The 18,780-nt window shown below is 35.3% G+C and overlaps 2 protein-coding genes across 4 annotated transcripts; one reads left to right on the top strand and one right to left on the bottom strand.

Annotated features, from left to right (window-relative positions):
* Positions 1-106: 106 nt before the first annotated feature.
* LOC105317687 (malonyl-CoA-acyl carrier protein transacylase, mitochondrial) lies at positions 107-3,650 on the top strand. The gene is made up of 4 exons (XM_066078373.1): positions 107-635; positions 2,623-2,710; positions 2,820-3,040; positions 3,232-3,650. The coding sequence occupies exons 1-4, from the start codon at positions 159-161 to the stop codon at positions 3,628-3,630; spliced, it is 1,185 nt and encodes a 394-aa protein (XP_065934445.1). The 5' UTR covers positions 107-158; the 3' UTR covers positions 3,631-3,650.
* A 66-nt stretch (positions 3,651-3,716) lies between these two features.
* LOC105317688 (mediator of RNA polymerase II transcription subunit 24) lies at positions 3,717-18,677 on the bottom strand. Of its 3 annotated transcripts, XM_011414418.4 has the most exons (24): positions 18,654-18,677; positions 15,680-15,898; positions 15,300-15,382; positions 15,038-15,150; positions 14,382-14,605; positions 13,688-13,811; positions 13,067-13,226; positions 12,077-12,190; positions 11,636-11,763; positions 10,553-10,639; positions 10,195-10,288; positions 9,591-9,635; positions 8,782-8,927; positions 8,329-8,449; positions 8,028-8,200; positions 7,735-7,834; positions 7,071-7,246; positions 6,506-6,737; positions 5,955-6,189; positions 5,734-5,792; positions 5,525-5,618; positions 5,182-5,256; positions 4,439-4,584; positions 3,717-4,150 (listed from the first exon to the last, which is right to left on the bottom strand). In XM_011414418.4, the coding sequence occupies exons 2-24, from the start codon at positions 15,846-15,848 to the stop codon at positions 3,977-3,979; spliced, it is 3,072 nt and encodes a 1,023-aa protein (XP_011412720.3). In that variant the 5' UTR covers positions 15,849-15,898; positions 18,654-18,677; the 3' UTR covers positions 3,717-3,976. The 3 variants fall into 3 exon arrangements, with proteins under 3 accessions (XP_011412720.3, XP_065934431.1, XP_065934432.1); XM_066078359.1 differs by lacking the exon at positions 18,654-18,677 and having other exon boundaries at positions 15,680-16,008; XM_066078360.1 differs by lacking the exons at positions 9,591-9,635; positions 18,654-18,677 and having other exon boundaries at positions 15,680-16,007.
* Positions 18,678-18,780: the final 103 nt, after the last annotated feature.

Below are 18,780 nucleotides of genomic sequence, written 5' to 3'. Positions count from 1 at the left end.
TTTATATCATATAATGATAGAGATTAGTACATTAACCTACATGTATTCAAACATTTGACCATAATACTGTGCAAACAATTAAACAATAAAACTTGCCCATGCTTTTGCGACATACCGTCGTTCGACCCCATGGATCAACATCCGGTAAATGTGAAAGAATGAAAATGTACAGAAGACAGCTTCGCTTGCTTAGAAACATACTATATCTCAGGGAAAATTCACGTGTGAAAGTAAATGAAGCAAGACAAGTTCACGGTTTTGGTGATAGCGGGGGTGGAGATGGTGGACACAGTGATGATATGGCATTTGATGCTAATATCAGCGATAAGACCGTTTCCACTAAAGAAGTGATATCGGATAAGAGAGTAAAAAGAAAAGCATTTGTAAATGCCAGATTCCCTATTTTATTATTTCCCGGACAAGGAAGCCAATTTGTCGGCATGGGTAAGAAAGCTCTACATTACCCGGGAGTCAAAGAAATGTATGAAGAGATCAGTGAACACTTCAGGAAGGACATTCTGAAGCTCTGTTTACTTGGTCCAAAGGAGGAGCTTGATAAAACAATCAACTGCCAGCCTGCAGTTTTTATTACATCATTAGCTGCTGTTGAAATGATGAAAGAACTGTATCCGGAGGTATTATGTCATTCTCTACAAATCATTTTAAAACAAGCAGATATTTATATTGGTCTTGAATTATTATTTTTAGATGAGTGGTGTGGTTTTGTCTATTTAGAAAATAATCTAAAATGTTTTACGGTGTGACCATTTGGTGGGCAAAGCCAGTAACACAATCACATACCTGTTAACCCTCCCGCATTGCGCGGGAGACTCCAGCAAAACGGCCTAAAAATCTAAGATCTACCGCATCCAACCTATCTCCAGCGCAGGAGACAAATTTCTCCCGCAATCGTATTTGTCTTCCCCATACCCCCCCCCCCCCCCCACCCCCCAATTCTGAATCTTTACATGCAAATTTCCACATCAATTGCGGGTTTTTCTCTGATTTGCAGTGTAGCTTGAATATATCAAAATCCATCCAAGTACTATCTACCGTGATCATAGTATGACATGTTATAGCCCAGATTACTTTTTACGATTACTTCTGGTTTTGACTTAAATCAGTTACGTATTTAGTTATGCATAGGCCTTATAAAAAATAAGTGAAAGCTTAAAATATCTTGATTTTACCCTGTAACACCAAAGAAAACAATAACAGCCAGTGTTGTCACTTAACAGGTGCACAGGTAAAGCACACAAGCCACGTGCAGTGAGTCGTGACTAATTCTGTCTGGCCAGCACGGTCGGTAAAAATCAAAGTGAGTTTGGAACACTGAGTGTTTATACAAGCTACCAATAAAATGAAGCTCGAGGAAAAGTGTAAAAGCATTTATTTCACAAGAGTTTTTAAAGTTTATAGTACCGGTACTATAAATTACAGGGATGCTATAGACATTACAACAGAGATCATTTTTAAATGATACTGGAGAAATACATGTTAAAATTGTTTTGTGAATTAAAAATCTATCCTATATATAAGGCAAAAAATAATTTTAATGAATATTATTTTCTGGTTTTTTCTTAACTGGGTTTCACTGCAAATTCAAAATAGGCAAAATAAATTAAATTTTCTGTGTTTACCCTAGATGTCAGCATGCAGTGATGGTTCAATACTGAACAATAGAAAGACTTAATATAAAAAGTGGCACTATTGACTTCTTGTATTGTACCATGCAAACAAAATAATACTTTTCTGAACTTGTACAGCAACACAAGCTGTAATTGCACACTGGTAGTCATAGAAATAATAAAATTTAAAATGATTGCAAATGCATTAATTACAATGGTAAAATAAGGTATCTAACAGTATTTTTATTATATATATATTTGCATTTCACGTTGGTAAGGGGGAGATTCTCCCACATAGCAGCTTTGAAAGGTTAACAGGTATGCAATCACATTTCTTTATTGATGACAGGCTGAGTTGGATCCGCCTATCCAATAATTTATTACCGTAAAGCTAGAGGTCACATGCACAGTCTACATTATGACATCATATTAGAAGAGGCAGACATTACTTGACAATTTATGTCAATGTAACAAGGCTCCAATCAATTTGAAAATAGATTTAAATGATTTGTTGCAGAAAAATAGAACATTTTAATCTTTTAAACAATATTTTCAGTATTTCTTTGAATTTGAAATGCTGGGTTTTTAATCAGATATAAGCAAATCTCTTTAGACAAGATTTCAGGGCAAGATTCAAAATGGCAAAGAGACCACCATCTTGAACCATGATTTTCAAGTTCAATAGGTATTGATCGCTAAATATAAAATATTCTTCATTCTCACATGTACAAGTTATCTGAAATATTCATCATTCTCACATATACATGTTATCTGTAGGAAGAGCTTTGCTCACCCTTTATTAAGTTATTTTATGTATATCAGCTGCATGTGAACTTATGATGATCAAAAATCAAATTCAATTTTCACTATTTCATTTGTCTTGAATTTAAATGCAACGTGAACATTTTAAAAAGAAGATGCAAAATAGATATTGATCTAAGAAATAGTTTTAAATCATCAGTTGTTAGAATTTAAAAGTGTGATCTTTTATCAGATATTGGAAGGACCAACATGCATGGCAGGTTACAGTCTTGGTGAAATCACAGCCTGTGTCTGTGCTGGAGTCCTGTCATTTACTGATGGTTAGTGTTTGATGTTCATGCCATTTAATTTATAATTTTAATTTTAGATGTTGTATCACAGTATGGTTTCTTTTTCTTTTCTATTATTTTTTAATTAACAATTTTCCAGCACTGACCCTACTGAATACCCGTGCCTATAGCATGCAAGAGGCGTCAGAGGAAGTGGGTAGTGGAATGCTGACCATGACTATCTCTCATCAATCCAAGCTGGGTCTGGCAAAAGAAGCTGCCATGAAGTTCTGCAAGTCAGAGTGTGGCATCCTCAACCCAGTGGTGCAGACCGCCAGTTATCTAACTCCCTACCACAAAGTGGTGGCTGGACATAATGAGGTTTGTGCATCCTCAGTATAGGTGCTGTGTATTGTACTCCAAATTCTGTATCACAATGATACAATGTGCTCAATGCTCTTGGGTTTAACCATGCTTGGATTGGATGAATTTTTTCATTACTGGTAGAATACACTAAAATACTAAGAGTTTGGCTATTTTTGTGAATGGTATTTTTTTTTCTTTGTTTTCAGGCTTTAGATTTTATATCAGATACATCTCAACAGTTTGGGTTGAAAGGATGTAAAAGACTTCCAGTCAGTGGTGCATTCCATACAATGTTAATGGACTCTGCTAGGAAGGAGATGTACTCGACCATCAAAAATATTGACGTCACAACCAAAACAAAACACAGAGTTTATTATAATGTAACTGGGAAAACAACCAGTCAGGAAAATTTCGTCAAGAAAAACTTGTGTGAACAGTTGGTTCATCCAATCAAGTGGGAGCAGGCAATGCAGAGTATATACGGGAGGCCCCTAGGGGAGGAGTTTCCTCAAACGTATGAAGTGGGACCAGGGGGGCAACTTGGGTATATTCTTAGACTGATCAATAAAAAGGCTTACTCTAATTACCGTCGGATAGAAGTATGAATAAATCACTACAATCACTACTGACTTGCTTATAATTTACTTCTCAGGGTACTTATAATATGATTTTAGATAAAGATAAATCAAGGTATGAATTTTTTTTTATTTCATAAAAAATACATGTAGTCTCATCCAGATGATTTTTTATCTTTTAGATGAACAGCTGTCTTGTGACAACTGACTTATGTGTATTCTATATATAGTCAATGAACACATTGAAAACCAAGAATCTATTCCAGCAACTTGTTTCCATGAAATATGGATTGCCTCTTTGTGTCTACAATTTACATGTAGCTCACAAGAGGAGCCTGTTGCACCATTGGTTTGTAAGCACTGGAGTGGTCCTCGGTCATGTACTATTTACTGTCCCTGTTTTTGCACTGTTAGCTGGCCCCTGTAGCCGAGAGTTCTGACAGATGGCCTGTGTGGCTACTTTTCTCCCTATGCTGGTGGACAGGTCACAGATCTGAAGAATGTGTCTGTTGTTGAACACTCCTTGGACACTTTTGAGGAGATTGGACACCTGTAAAATTCAAGCATATTGTTTGGTTCAAGCAAAAAGAGCACATAAACATTACCTTATGCTCTCTCATTATGTTAAAGATGACCAAAGTTTTTACAATGATAGTTATGTAATACTATCTTGCATGTGGTGTCAAGGTTTTTTTTCAAATCACATCTTGATTGTTATTACACATGTGTGTAATTCTAAGAATAACCTCAACTATGCCATTCAAGAAAACAATTACAAGTCATTATGTGTTCTTCAGTTTATACTGTTTAAAGTCTGTTCCAAATTTGTTTCACCTACCATTTGTGGAGGCATAAACTGCAGGGTGAACTTGGCGTTCTGACTGCCACAGTTGATGGCTTCACGGACAAAGTTGATGATGAAGCTCATCCGTGGGGAAACCTGGCTGTCCTGTGACAAGGCATTCATTAAACGCATCAGGTTTGCTGCAAAAAACAAAACATCAAGTTGAATATTACTTGTTGGCTTGGGTAGCTTATATAGCTGTAAAGCTCCTGACTAGAATTACTGGAGTCCTGGGTTCGATTCCCGGTCCAGCCATAAATTTTCATATACATTTTATCATTCCCCCTTTCTTACTATACTTGTAACTATTCAAAGTAATGACAATCTTCATGAAAGTTTCTGTTCAATAACATGCTGTCTTAGATTCTGATAACACTACACAATTATTCAGTAACCTTGTCTGTATTATGCATTTTAAATTCAAAATAACAGGACACTGTCATCTGTTGTTGCATCAAATTCCTTTGTGAAAGGGCCTTTTCACTCTGAGTTTAAGTCCAAACAAAATAAGCAAAAGTACAGTATTACTTGAAAGACTTAAATGACCATTACACTAATTCTACCACTCTTATGCTGACACACTTTAACCTAATGCAATGTTGAGCAAGTTTGCTTCAGAACTGGACAAATATACATATATCCTTTATCTGAAAGTTTTATATTGTACTAATTATATACGAAAGGCGAAAAAGATCAACGAATACATGTACATGTTCGTCAATTAGCTATAAACCTACCCAGTGATTTATTAAGGGGGTCCTTGGTGTCAAAAGTTGGGGAAGTCTCTCCATCTTCTTTGGCTGTCAAAAAATCTGCAATAGGGATTTACATACATAAAATAGATATATGTATCTTAATATATGTCAGACATAAAAATAAGGTCAATGTACATGTAATAAGGGAAATCCCAAAAAGCTTGAGGTTATTGCATGGATAAAATTACAAACTATTAATGACATCCACAGATGCTTTTAGAAAACATTGAAACCTGCACAGTAGTGACACAATAGAGACAATAGATATCTCTGTTATACATTTAGATCAAGTTGCTTATAATGGAGGATTAAAGAATTTACCCACCAAAGTTAAATCCTTCCGAGTCCAATGTCAGCTGAGGCTCCAACGATGAAGACTTGCTACGCTTGACTGGTCTACATTCAGTTTCCTCCATGTCCTATACATTATATAATTGTAATGAATCAGTGTTTTGGAAAAGTATTGCGATGTTTGTATTCATTAGCAAACATCTTAATAAAGACACAAATGTCATGAAAAGAAACTAAACCGACCTCTAGCTCAACTTCCTTTCTAGATCTCTTTCTTCCTCTTCTCAAATGAGGGATAGTATCTAATTCATATGAGTAAATGAAATCTAATATCAATTGATGCCAATTTTTTAAAATGCCATTATCTGTGAATTCCTTTTTTTTTTTTTTAATAATATTTAATAATAATTTGATCATTTCATTGATCTATTAATCTACAAGGCTGAGTTTAATATTCACTTCACCTTTCTCAGCATTTTTTGAGTTCTGGGCCGACACAAGAATCATAACAGAGAGCTTGGCCAGAGTGTTTCCTCGGGGGTCGCTAAGCAAGTTGTGGTACCCTGTGGTCTGTAGGAGACGGGGCAGGGTGTGGAACAGAAGACTGAGGGTGATGTGCTCCAGGTCCATATGAAATATAGCAAAGACCAGACTCAGGGCCTTCATCAGGTCCTCTAGGCGGCTGCTCTCCAACATTGCCTGTCAAATCAGAGACGCAAAGATTTCCATGCTTGTAAAATGCCACCAGATGTCTTACATTTCACACCAAGCTTTTGGCCATATTTTTACAACTGACATGAAATTTAAGATTTATGTCTAGTATTCCCAGTTAATCAAACAATTTTTTTTTTTTTTACATTTAACAGAAATATGCAAATCTTCTTAAATATACGGTAGTAATAAATCTAAGGAATTAGGAAAATAAGTACAGTACTGTAGTTACCTCTACAATGAACAAAAAATTTCAAGGGTTTGATGAATAGACATTGGTTAATCAAGTGGGATTACACGATACCTCAATACATCTGTCACAGAACCAATCAGATCCGCAGAGATTAAGGAGATACTCCAACGTCTGCACAGACTTCATGTCCAGCCAACCACGTCGAAACACTCCCTTGATGCATTCATCCATGACCTCACTCGGCAGCTTGTCAGATGGTACATAGTTGATGTAGTTCACCCGTTTCGACACTGGTAAGATGTCATTTATAAGTTTGTGAAGGATTGGTGTCATCAAAGCATATCTGAATTTTAAAAAAAAAGCAATACAACTCCAATTATATTTATTTTACAACTGGTGATTACTTTATCTTTAAATAAAATTGAACTAGACTGCTCATGGGGCATGGTCGAGACCTGAAAAGTCATAAAAGACGAATGAACAGAACGTTTTTTGATAAACAACTGAAATCTGAATGATTTTTCTGTAATTTTGAAACTTGCACAAATTCAAGTTACTATATATCTATTAATGAGTCACAATTGAAAAAATACAAAGTATAATCTAATTACATGTAAATCAACTTTACAATAGTACTACGGTACATGACTTATTAGATATTAATTATTGTGATTACCTTTCATTATAATTAAGGTCAGGATCTGGATTCATTGCTGGTGTTTGTAACATTTGAATCATCTGTAATGGCTTCTCCCTGGCTTTATCTGGGATCATACTAATGTAACTGCACAGCCAAGCACACAGCACAATGGGAATGCAGCACATTTTGTTCTTAATATGCTCCATAATCATCTGTTTAATAGAGAAAAATATTGTTAAGTAAGCAATGTGCTCTCGTATAAATATTGGGAACCATAAAATTACAATGTATTCAATAGTACGTGTAGGTACTTGTAAGTAGGACACTTTAATATACATCTATGTTGAAAACAAAATACCATCAACTTACTGCCTGCTTAGAAGTGTATGTGTATAAATAAACAAGGTGATCTAATATACATATAAATGTATGATGGGAACCTGAATTTACAATGAATTCAGAAGGTTATTGTGCATAAAAGCAAGGTGCTTTCATGTTGATATAATTATGTTGAGAACAAGAGTTATTGTAAATATATAGATTTGTTTTTATGTATAAAAGCAAGGTGTTCTCATGTACACTGTATGTATGTTGGGAACATTAAACATACTGTATGTTCAAAACTGTATTCTATAAATAACCAAGGTACTTTATAATCATTTCTGAGTTACACAGTGCGTTCAGACACTGTCAGTTTGACCTTGATAGAGTCTGCAGACACGGCCCCATGCTCCCAGGCAATCAGAATCTCTTGTAGAGCCAACGGAAAGTTCAAACAATACTCATTCATCCTTGTAATGCTGCAAATAAACAGTGAAAATTACTAATACTTGCAAGTGTGAACAAATTACCACAACTAGAAAATTGAACTTTTAATTAAACTGCTATTATACCGTATTTGAATTTATATCATTTTCAACTTTAGCTGACAATTTTCAATTTTAGGAGACACAAAAGTTTTTTCCTAACAATTCATCCCTTTAGTCTTCTTACTTGAGTTTGTTCACGTCCACACCAGAGATGAGATGCTGGATCAGTAAATCCACCTTGCCTTGGTCCGTTGGTGTGAAGTTATCAATACACTTGTATTTCCCGTCTTCTGGTAGACATCGAGTGGCCCAATGGGCAAAAAAAGAATCAGAATATTCTGGGGATGGGGCAATTATCTACAACAAGATGGGAAGAGCAATTAAGAATAATACAAGTACATGAGAAAGAACATGCAGTAATAGGCTTTTTCTAATCATACGCCAAAAAAGTACATGTATAAGAACTTTGAAAGTTGCAAGTTTACCTCTAGTCCATAGACTTGGGAGATGTGGCACAACATCAGAAAGGAAATGTCAAACAGCATGATTCTGGTCTGGGCCATTTTCCCCATTTCTCCTTGGGTCTGCTTTGCAAATTCATTAATCCTGGAACAAAAAAAACAGTTTGTACAAGTCTTCCTGATAAATGTAACAAAAATATACAGGTTATATACTTCACCTTTCCCCATCATGAATGCAACTATTGTTCCTTGATATTTCAAAGGGATGTGATTTTTCAGCAGAAACACTGATTTCAACAGATTTGAAAGTGAAAACACCGCCAGTCTTGATATCAGTGCAGACCCACAACTAATTAATATTTCTTCCTTTTTCTTCCTCAGCCAATCACATCCCTCATTTCTGACATAGATATATCAGGGAGATTGGACCAAATAATTGACCTACATCTACGGTTATCCCACATTCTTGTGACCTACTTGACTAGTTTGCTGGCCAGTCCCAGAAGTTTCCCAGTAGAGGACGCTACAGCCAGGATAAAGTCCAGGTTCCTCCCCGACGTCAACAGACACAACAGACTCATCATATCACTTGGGGTCTTAGAGGCGTCAGCATTGTCCAGTGTCTGTGAAGTAATAGGAAGGAACACTTCAGTGACCTTGACATGACCTTGGGGTGGGCACCAAGTAGTAAGAGTGTAAAGCATGCAGAGCAGACACAGTGTTGAAGTTAGTGAGAGTAGAGTCATACACACAAATACAAAAGAACTAGAAGCATATACCTATTCTTAATTCATTGAAAAAGAGTAATTATTGATTTTTTGTAAAGGCAATTTTTTTCCTTTCCACAATTTGAATTTTTCATATTACAGGATGTTACCAGGTAAATGAAAATATCATTCATGTTCATAAATGAAACAAAATCTGTGAAGAAAATGTCATTTTCTTGTACATGTATTTCAAAGTAGAGTTAGTACATGTGTATAATGAAAAATTAGCTACATTACATACTGTAAATATATGAAAATGATAACAGATTACCATACTCACTTGTAACACTTTATAGCATTAACATTGGCAGTTTCAAATTCAATGCAACTTGAAATAAATAATTAATCTGGATACCAAAAACCTTGCAGATAGAAATGTCATACTCTTTTCAAATTTAGATGCATAAGAAAATCTTTACATACATAATGATATGACTGACTATCCAGACAAGTTCTGATCAGAAAAGCTCTCTAATGCCTCTGGCACCAAGAGCTTAAAAAGCTAAAATATAGACGTACAGCACTTTCTTTTCCTGGGTCAAGATGAGAGAAATTACTCAGACCCTGCAAAAAACCAAAACAATCACAGCAAGCAAATTCAACCAGCCATTCCTGATTTCACCTCAAATCCATTTGGCATTCTTTTGAGATGGCAAGCATTTGATCAGCATCTAAATTCTGGGAAAATTGGCAATTTTGTTTATTTTGGACAGGAATGACTGGTCTCTCTGAATCATGTATATATACAGTATATAATCAAAGCTGCCTACAGATCAACAAAGTTATGAGAAACAAAGTGTGCAGAAGCCACAGTCAATAGCTAAAAGCATTCATAAAGAATAGTGGCAAACTAGGTCAACTGTGCCTAGAAATCAATACAGACATTTGATAACAATGCATTCGTTTTCCATCTTTAAAACATGTTTTAACTATTTCTTCTTTCTATCTAGTAAATCTGGTCACGTATTGACCTATTTTTGCTATCCATAAACTAAACATCAAAAAAGACAGTAGACAAATTCAATATAGAACAACGTTATTAAAGCTGCAGAAATCGCTATTCAAAACAGCCAATAGCATCTGAGACCGCCACTGGTCTGATAACACCATACTTAAAGGTAACCTTAATGATTTTTGGAAGCTGCTGCTCATTGCGAATGATCTGAATCGGTGAAGCATGGCTACTTGTTTCAATCTTGGTCCCACAGTCAGCACTCCTGAAATTAAAATGATGGTACACCGAGCTATTAAAATTCATAAATAAAAATTTAAACACACCTGGCTATTGACATTCATAAATAGTCTTAATTACAGTAAAACGTGGTTACAGCAAACATTCCTATAATAAATTTGCTCCTGTATGACCTTCTATTACGAAACATTTTCCAGATTAAAACAGCAAAAATTATATAGCATTGATTGGTGTACATGGTTACTCTAAGCATTTCAAGTAAATTTATACACATGTACAAGTATTTTACCTCCTGTTCATGAGTTGTTGTGTCTGAGCTTTATCCAGTAGATCGTTTTTGCTGAATTCTCCAATCAAGAACTTAAGGCATTCACACCTTCACGTACAGAAAACATGTATATAAATGGAACTATCTGTTAAGTCAATATGCCAAACCAAGAAAACTCTAATGACTGTTCAGCTTTGAAAGTCACTATTAGTTCTTTCTTAGAGTAATCATACCCCTGTATTTTTTCCAAATATAGAAGAATTTAAATCCTTTTGAAGTTTGACATTCTGTAAACGTGATTATAAATACTGATACTTTGTAAAGTAAGGTTTGCAATCTAGCTACCAAATAATCATGTCCACCTTAGGAAGGCTGGATGGCCGTGGCCATTTAAAGGCTATATTAACCTCCTTTAGATGGAGAGCTGTGTATAAAGATATAGGAAAATGTACAAATTTTAATGCTAAAATATTTTTCTTCACTGAATAATAGTTTATTGCCAAAATTTTAAAAATATTTCAAAGTTTAAGCCAGATAAAGGTAATTTCTTTACCATCCAGCTTCCTTAGCCTCTTTGTTTTAAAAATTGCTTCAAATTACCCTCCAACAAACAAGATTTTAAGGTACCAGTACATTGTACACTGTTTTTGTTTGTTTTGCCTCGGACTAGAATGTCTCGACATCATTGGATGAATCGCGTCACATGGTTGCCTTATAAATTTCTTTACACGGCAGGCGTTAAAATTTATTTGGCAACATGGCGGACGTAACGTTATTTTAGCTTATTTTTAACACAAACGTTCAACCATACCTTTAATTTTTAAGCCCCAAAATATTTAGAGTGACTCCCCTTTTGCCCGTGACGTAATAAAACGATCCTATATACAATGGCATCCAGGATTGCACAGACGACTGACGAGAAAGGTACAAAATTAGAGAATAAGCATATGAATTTAATTAGTATATATTATCTTTTGTTGTTTACATATCAAATTTAGGGTCCTCGACAAAACAAAACACTTATTAGGTTTGTTACTGACTGTTTACAGAAATTTAACAAACCTAATAAGTACTAATATCAACTGACTAAGCTCTGAGACTCACTTGAGTTTGATTTCCACGAGGTCCAGGAGGGGCACTGAGTTCATGAGCTCACTCAGTCCTTGGTACAGGTCCTCCCCAATGTCTTGGTTCGGTGACTGTTGTTTCATGTAGCGCAGAGCCTGGGGCAGCTTCAGTAAATATAACAAACTCAAGTCAGTTATCACAGCAGTAAATATACCAATAGTAATCAACCCATTTAATGTAACTGAATTAGATTGTTGGATGCTATTTTCTGCTATATATAGTATTAAAACAAACAAACAAAATTTAACTGCAAAAAATGTTTTTAATATTATTTAAATAGTCATCTTTTAAGAAATCGCAAGACAATTAAAAATTGAAAAAAAGTAAATGTACCTTCATGAACATGTACTTTTGAATCTTTGGGGACAAATTTTCTCCCACAAATAAACCTCATACAGTTCAGAGAACATGAAATACCTTGAGATAAGTGAAAGCAGCCCACTTCAACTCCTCTGGGGTGTCTGCACAGTTGTTTAATCCCATAAAGCAGGCCCTTAAAATCTCACAGTAAAGGGAAGGTCTTGGAAGATGCTTCAATAAAATGAAAGTCCCCTTAAGGTCAGACGACATTTTCCTCAATTTTAGATAACTTTTCCCAGGAATTTGTTAATGGTTTACTACTACTTTGACAGGCTTTCTTGCAAAAAATTAGGGTACCTTACCAGGCATTTCTGCAAAATACTAGAGTATGCAATTTCCTAAGTAATCTTCTTGAAAATACACTTGCATTGCTGATATAAAAATAAACTCTACAGCACAGCGAAATTCACTAAATTAGAAATATATCTCCGCCGGGGCGGGGCTTTGAACTCACGACCTCTAGAACCTATACGCTTCTGTCAGTGAGCGGCCACGGTTCTAACCACTCGACCATGTACACATATGACCAAATTCAAGTATATTTTAATCATTTTTAAAGTAATTATAAAATTAATATTTTTTTATTGGAACTCTTTAATTAATACGAGGAGATACAAAAAAGATTCTCGAGGAACGTGTCGTCTGACCTTAATCAAACAGTACTGGTACATGTATCAATAATTACATTAGTGCTTTGACCTTCCACTTCTTGTAGAAATTTTATTACACATAAAATTGACCAGTAGGTGTCACTCCTATGAAAATGATGGGTAAAAATTTCATATTGTCATAATTTCTTTTTTTCCCCAGCAACCCTTGCAATATACATGTACCTGGCTGTGTAATTCACACCAAACTGTTGATATATTTCATTTTGGGTCACTGATAACACCAATCAACAGAGCAATCACCTTTACAGTCATTATATCAAATTGTAAGAGAAATGTGACTAGGGTGACTGTTAGCCCTTCTGCTGTCCCAATTTCAATTGAAGAATGAAAAAGGGACTACTAGTTCCCCCTCAGGGTGCCCCCACTAATGACCTACCAGGAGTCTCTCTGACACACACAGCTGGTCAATGAATGGCTGGACGTCACTGGAGGGGTTCAGCACTGCCTCAAGAGTGACCAGTGTGTTGATGGTGGGACAGATTCCTAGGTGGGACACCTCGCACAGTGGCTGGCTGGGTAGGGCCATGTCTTGAACTCTGTTAATTATATAATTATTCGAACAGATACAGTAATGTGTTATCTTTATGAAGGCTTTTGGTAGTCTACAATATGCATTAAATATTCATGTGCATGTATATGGTCAGTCAAAGGACATACTTCCACTCAAAATAACAAAAACACTGTTAATGATACAGGTGGAAAAGAGAATGGTTTTTTATTTAGGTAAATTGCTTTAATTTTTTACAGGTAAATGTACTCTGTAGTAGGGAAACTATGAATATATAAATGTGTTTTACATGCATTTACCGGTACTTTGACATGGTTTGCTGAGCTATCAGTACTTTACATTCGGTCTTACTTTGACATGGTTTGCTGAGCTATCAGTACTTTCTGTTTGGTCTTACTTTGACATGGTTTGCTGAGCTATTAGTACTTTCTGTTTGGTCTTACTTTGACATGGTTTGCTGAGCTATCAGTTCTTTCCATTTAGTCTTACTTTGACATGGTTTGCTGAGCTATCAGTACTTTCTGTTTGGTCTGTGAGGGCAGCATGTCAGACACCGGCTGGCTCAGGGTACCTCGCACATTGATCACCGCCTGTTCATAATCGCGGAAGTTATCTGTAAATAGTTAGAAACCTTAGACACATAAATTATCAAAAAACCCATGTACAATTCATATCTTTTATACTGCATTACAGAAACATACAGCCAATGACACAGGTGTGTTAAAAAACCCCAGATGTATACTACTCCCTGTCATCAACAAAACACAATTATCATTGAAAATGTCAGATTACCGTTATAAAGAGAAATCAATTCTTTTTTACCACAGATGTGTCTAGAAATTTTTTTTACATGTATTACAAATACAACCTGTCTCTCTCAAACTGCAATACAGAAAAATATAGACAGTGGTACATATGTAAGGTGTATCAATACAAAACAAATGTTGTGTAACGTAAAATAACTTAATTGAGGTACAGTACATTAAAAACCTTTTTCTATGACTCTGTTACAACTAAATAGCTCCATCGCCTTCATTGAGAGAGACTGTTGGTGTATCAATACCTATCTGCTTAAAACATTACAGAAATACATTCTACAACTTTTTTCAAGGATTCTACTTCACTGAATCAGCTTCAACAGCTTTATCAAGAAAGTACTGAGAACACCACTGTGGTTCCTTACCCTGATCCTCTGACATGGCGACGTATAACAAGGCCTGTACCGTGGTGTTATCAGCTATGTGGAGGGCGGCGACACTCGCGGCGTCTATGATGCTGATGTACTCCTGCTGCTGTTGGGAGTCTTTCATAGCCTTCATGGACTGGAGGATGCACATCATCAGCCAGTGGAGCGTCTTCTGGAGACATTTACAGAGGACAACGCTGGATTCCATACCACTTGTGACACTGGAAGTAAAATGTCTGTCTCAAGAAAAACCCTACAAACTTCAGACTCAGAATTTATTATACCATACCGGTATATCCCCTAATTTTTGCGATGATCTAATGTTCGCGATCTCTTTTAAATTGCAAATAATTCAATACGCAGAAATTATATCCTGTATCGTTATCTGTAAGAAACATTTTAAATCGCAAAAAAATTACTGATGCAAATTATTAATGTTACAGATTTTCCCATTTCTGCAACTTCATATACATTTGTATGATTATCACACATGATGGTCACTTAACACCATACATTCCTCTATTCAACAGTGTTGTGATGGGAATTAAATCTTTCAGCAGTTTATGCCATCTGCACTATAAACATTGACCAATAGACACACATGCCCATGTAGGTCCGAAATTGTATATTACTGTATGATAATTTAAAATAACCTGATGTTACAAGCTATGGCATCTGTAAGCTCTATCAGTCCAATAGTGCAATATGGTTTACTTATATCATCGTACTTCTGAATTAAATTTAATGCAGAGCATGGTGGGATCATCTGAAAATAGAAAGGTCATTTAAATTTTTTCAAAAATGTTTCAGTCAGCTAAATAACTTTGTAATTCCATATATTTTCATAATGAAGCAAGAATCAAATAAATCATCATTATTCATACAAAATATTAAAATCAGTAGAATAAAGCATACTTGTGACAATACAATATGCTGGAGATAGCCGATAATCAGAGCATTGGGATTGGGTCCAACTAATGCCTGCTGCAGTAGAATTTCTGAAGAAAAATAAAAATCATTGTGACCTGCCTATTAATGAAAAACACCATCTTGACTGAATATATTTCTATTTTTTTGCAATCTGAGACAGAATCTAATTAATTATTAATATTTTTTTTGCTTTGATATCCAACTGTTTGTTGACGTCACAAATTATTGATTAAATTATGAAGCCAATTTAAAAAAGAAAATAATTTCCTTATCTACCAATTCAAAGTTTAACTTTATGCACTGAGTCAAAAGAGGGCAAACAACTTTATTGGCCTTAATTTTGGACATGGTTATTGAATTCTGACCTGGCAGCTCTTTGGAGTCTCCATTACAGCTGTTGACCACTGACTTGAGATGGACTCCCCACTGGTGATCACTCCAACGTTCCCGCCACGCCCTCATTAATAGTGCTTTCACTTTGCTGGCAAAGCTTGTTGAAGTCGGCTTGACTGGTGAAATGCTTGAAGACTCCATTCTTTTGCACAATTATGTGTTAAAATTGCTTTCCAATAAACATGTTCACCCTATTATAAAAATTATTCAATTAAAATGAATCACTTTCTAAAAAGGGCCGGGAAAGAAGTTTACAAAATTGAATTAAATCATAGCTGAGATGCAATTAATAATTCACTAAGTTCTCCACATTAATCAAACAAAATAATGGGGAAATGCTTATATGCACTATGCTAGCTGCAGGACTGTAGCTCCCGGTCTGAAAAAATTCGGATGGACGACCAGGTCGTCCATCCGAATTTTTTCAGACCGGGAGCTACAGTCCTGCAGCTAGCACTATGCAGGAGCATAAAAAGTAAGCAAAGCTTTCCACTGTGAAGCACCAGCAAACACTGTGAGCTCTAATGACAACACCACGGGGAAGAGAAAGTTTGAACAACATTTGTAGTGCTCTCTTTGACATACTGAAATTCTGTTGCCAGATTCATACCCACATTTTTTTTTATAATTGCATAAGGCTACCAATGTCATGTTCTCATGAGAACAGGTAAACTGTATTTTAAGAATGTCATGCATTCAAAAGATGACTATAACATTTTGCTAATTCTAAAAACTGGTTTGCAACTAGTTGTTTTAAGCAATTTTTTTGGCAAATTGTTCGGAGCATGTTTACCGGTTCTTTGATTGAAATTGTTGAGATGTCTGCTCAACAAATGTGACATCACAATGTCTAGACTGAGCACATAACCTTTAGGGCAAAAAATAAATTGATAAGTTGGATGGATCAACTGTGCATGTTTTAAATGAATTTAATTGTGAAATTGTGATTGAGTGGCTTCGCGCTCCACACAGCCACAAACTAAACTATAAATGTTTATGCATGTATACTGGAGTGTAAAAATTTTTTATTCATTTTTAATTACAATAATGCATCTATTTGGTAACCCCCCCCCCCCTTAATTATTATTTATCTGAAACATATACCCCATCCTGTTTGTAGTTAGTTAACTTATGCTGTTCTTGCCCATGCAGTTGCAACATTATACATATTATATTGTGAGTGTTTTTAGAGTTAGCACAGCTCGCCAGCACAAAGTGCTGCTATCTCTGCTGATTCTAAAAACTAGTTTGTAACCAGTTTTTTAAGCTATTTTCTTGACAAATTGTTTGGAGCATTGTTACTTTGATGGAAATTGTCGAGAGATGTCTGCTCTACTAACGAGATATCACAATGTCTAGACTCATTCTTTAGAGTAATGAATAAATAGACAGGTGGATCCAACTATGCATGTTTCTTATGATTCTGCTTTGTTCGCCCTACAGATGGCCACACCGTAAACCATAAATGTTTATACATGCATACTTGAGTGTAAATTATTTTATCTTTATTCAGTAGAAAACCACCCTTTTATTATTTATCCACAGGCACATGAATTTTTATCAATCAGTCGCTTAATAAGTCAAATATCATGTATTAGAGCATTCAGTGTGGACCTAAAATTTCGTGACGTCAGCTGATGGCTATCGAGCCTTGGGACGAAATTCAAAGTTTGCATGAATTTTAGTTGATAGCATTATCGATGCGTTGGATTTAAACTTTAGGAGGAAACGTATGATGAGAAATATCATATTTGAACTCAATGCTACACAAAAACCGGTAGGCATATCCGATTTATGTGACAAATTGAAGCCTGAATGGACAAGGGGGTCAAAATGGCGTTGCACACCTTGTGTATTTATATATAGTAGGGGTAGAATTTTTTATATTTGGCTTATTGAGCGACCTATTGATAAAATTTCAGGTGCATGTCATCTATATCTAAAACATCTATCCCAGCCCTGTGTGTTTTTTATTTAATTAATGCTGAAGAAAAACGTAATCCCATATGAACGATAATGAGTCCCATTCGACAGTTAAAATAGGTACACCATTTGGGCATTTAACCACCAAATGGGAGTCAAACCATCAAACGGGGGTTGCAGTTGGTGCCTAACTTCATCAGGTCCAGTACAATCTCTTGATTTAGCTATATAGCTTGAAAAAGCTATATAGCTTTATAAAGCTATTCAAAATAGCTTAATAAAGCTATTTATATGCAGTTTTTGAAGAAAATATTTATTGTAAGAAATGGACTAAAAATCGCAATTAACTTGCTACTCATATTTGTGCCATTGACCATTATAAACTTGACCCAAATTAAAGATAGTTTTAACACTGCAGCTTTTAAACACTTTTAAGCAAAAAATATATTTCCATTGTTTGGGTAACTGTTCACCACTTTGTGTGCAATGAGGCGTGGATAAGTATGATTTCTTCTCATTGGGATAAATTATTACCAATCAATTATCTTGTTCACCATAACTGACCTCCTTTATATTCCATTCAAGAAGTAACTGTGTGGTCATGAATCAGTTGCCCCAAAATTTTTTGTGCAAAGTCTCTTAAGGAGACGCAAACTTATGAGTAATCTTTACATGCATTGTTTACAGAACAGTTCAAAGTTGAAAATTATCACTGCACTAAAGTGCGATTTTTTATACATACTGAAATAATTACACATTTAAGAAAAATGTATGACAAAATAGCTAAATGAAGCTACTCTGAATAGCTTTATAAAGCTATATATAGCTTTTTCAAGCTATATAGCTAAATCAAGAGATTGTACTGGACCTGTTCATCTGTTCATTAATCAGTTAATAGTACCATGTACAATTAAAGTGAAATTCACTCAGTTTATGTTGTGCACAAAAAAGGATACACAGCAACATGGACACATTTACATCATGGAATTCAAATATAATGTACAAAGACTGTCAAAGGGCTACCTCACAGATCTGTTTCCAGTAGGATATTCAATACTGCATTGTAAATTTGAAACCCTTTCAAAACGGAATTTTTTTATCCGGTAGGTTGTAATTTTTCTATGATTTACACAGCCTCAGGTTGTAGGCA

The sequence above is a fragment of the Magallana gigas genome, chromosome 3 (genome assembly GCF_963853765.1).
Source record: "Magallana gigas chromosome 3, xbMagGiga1.1, whole genome shotgun sequence".
Lineage (NCBI taxonomy): Eukaryota > Metazoa > Mollusca > Bivalvia > Ostreida > Ostreidae > Magallana > Magallana gigas.
This window is presented reverse-complemented; position numbering and strand designations above follow the sequence as displayed.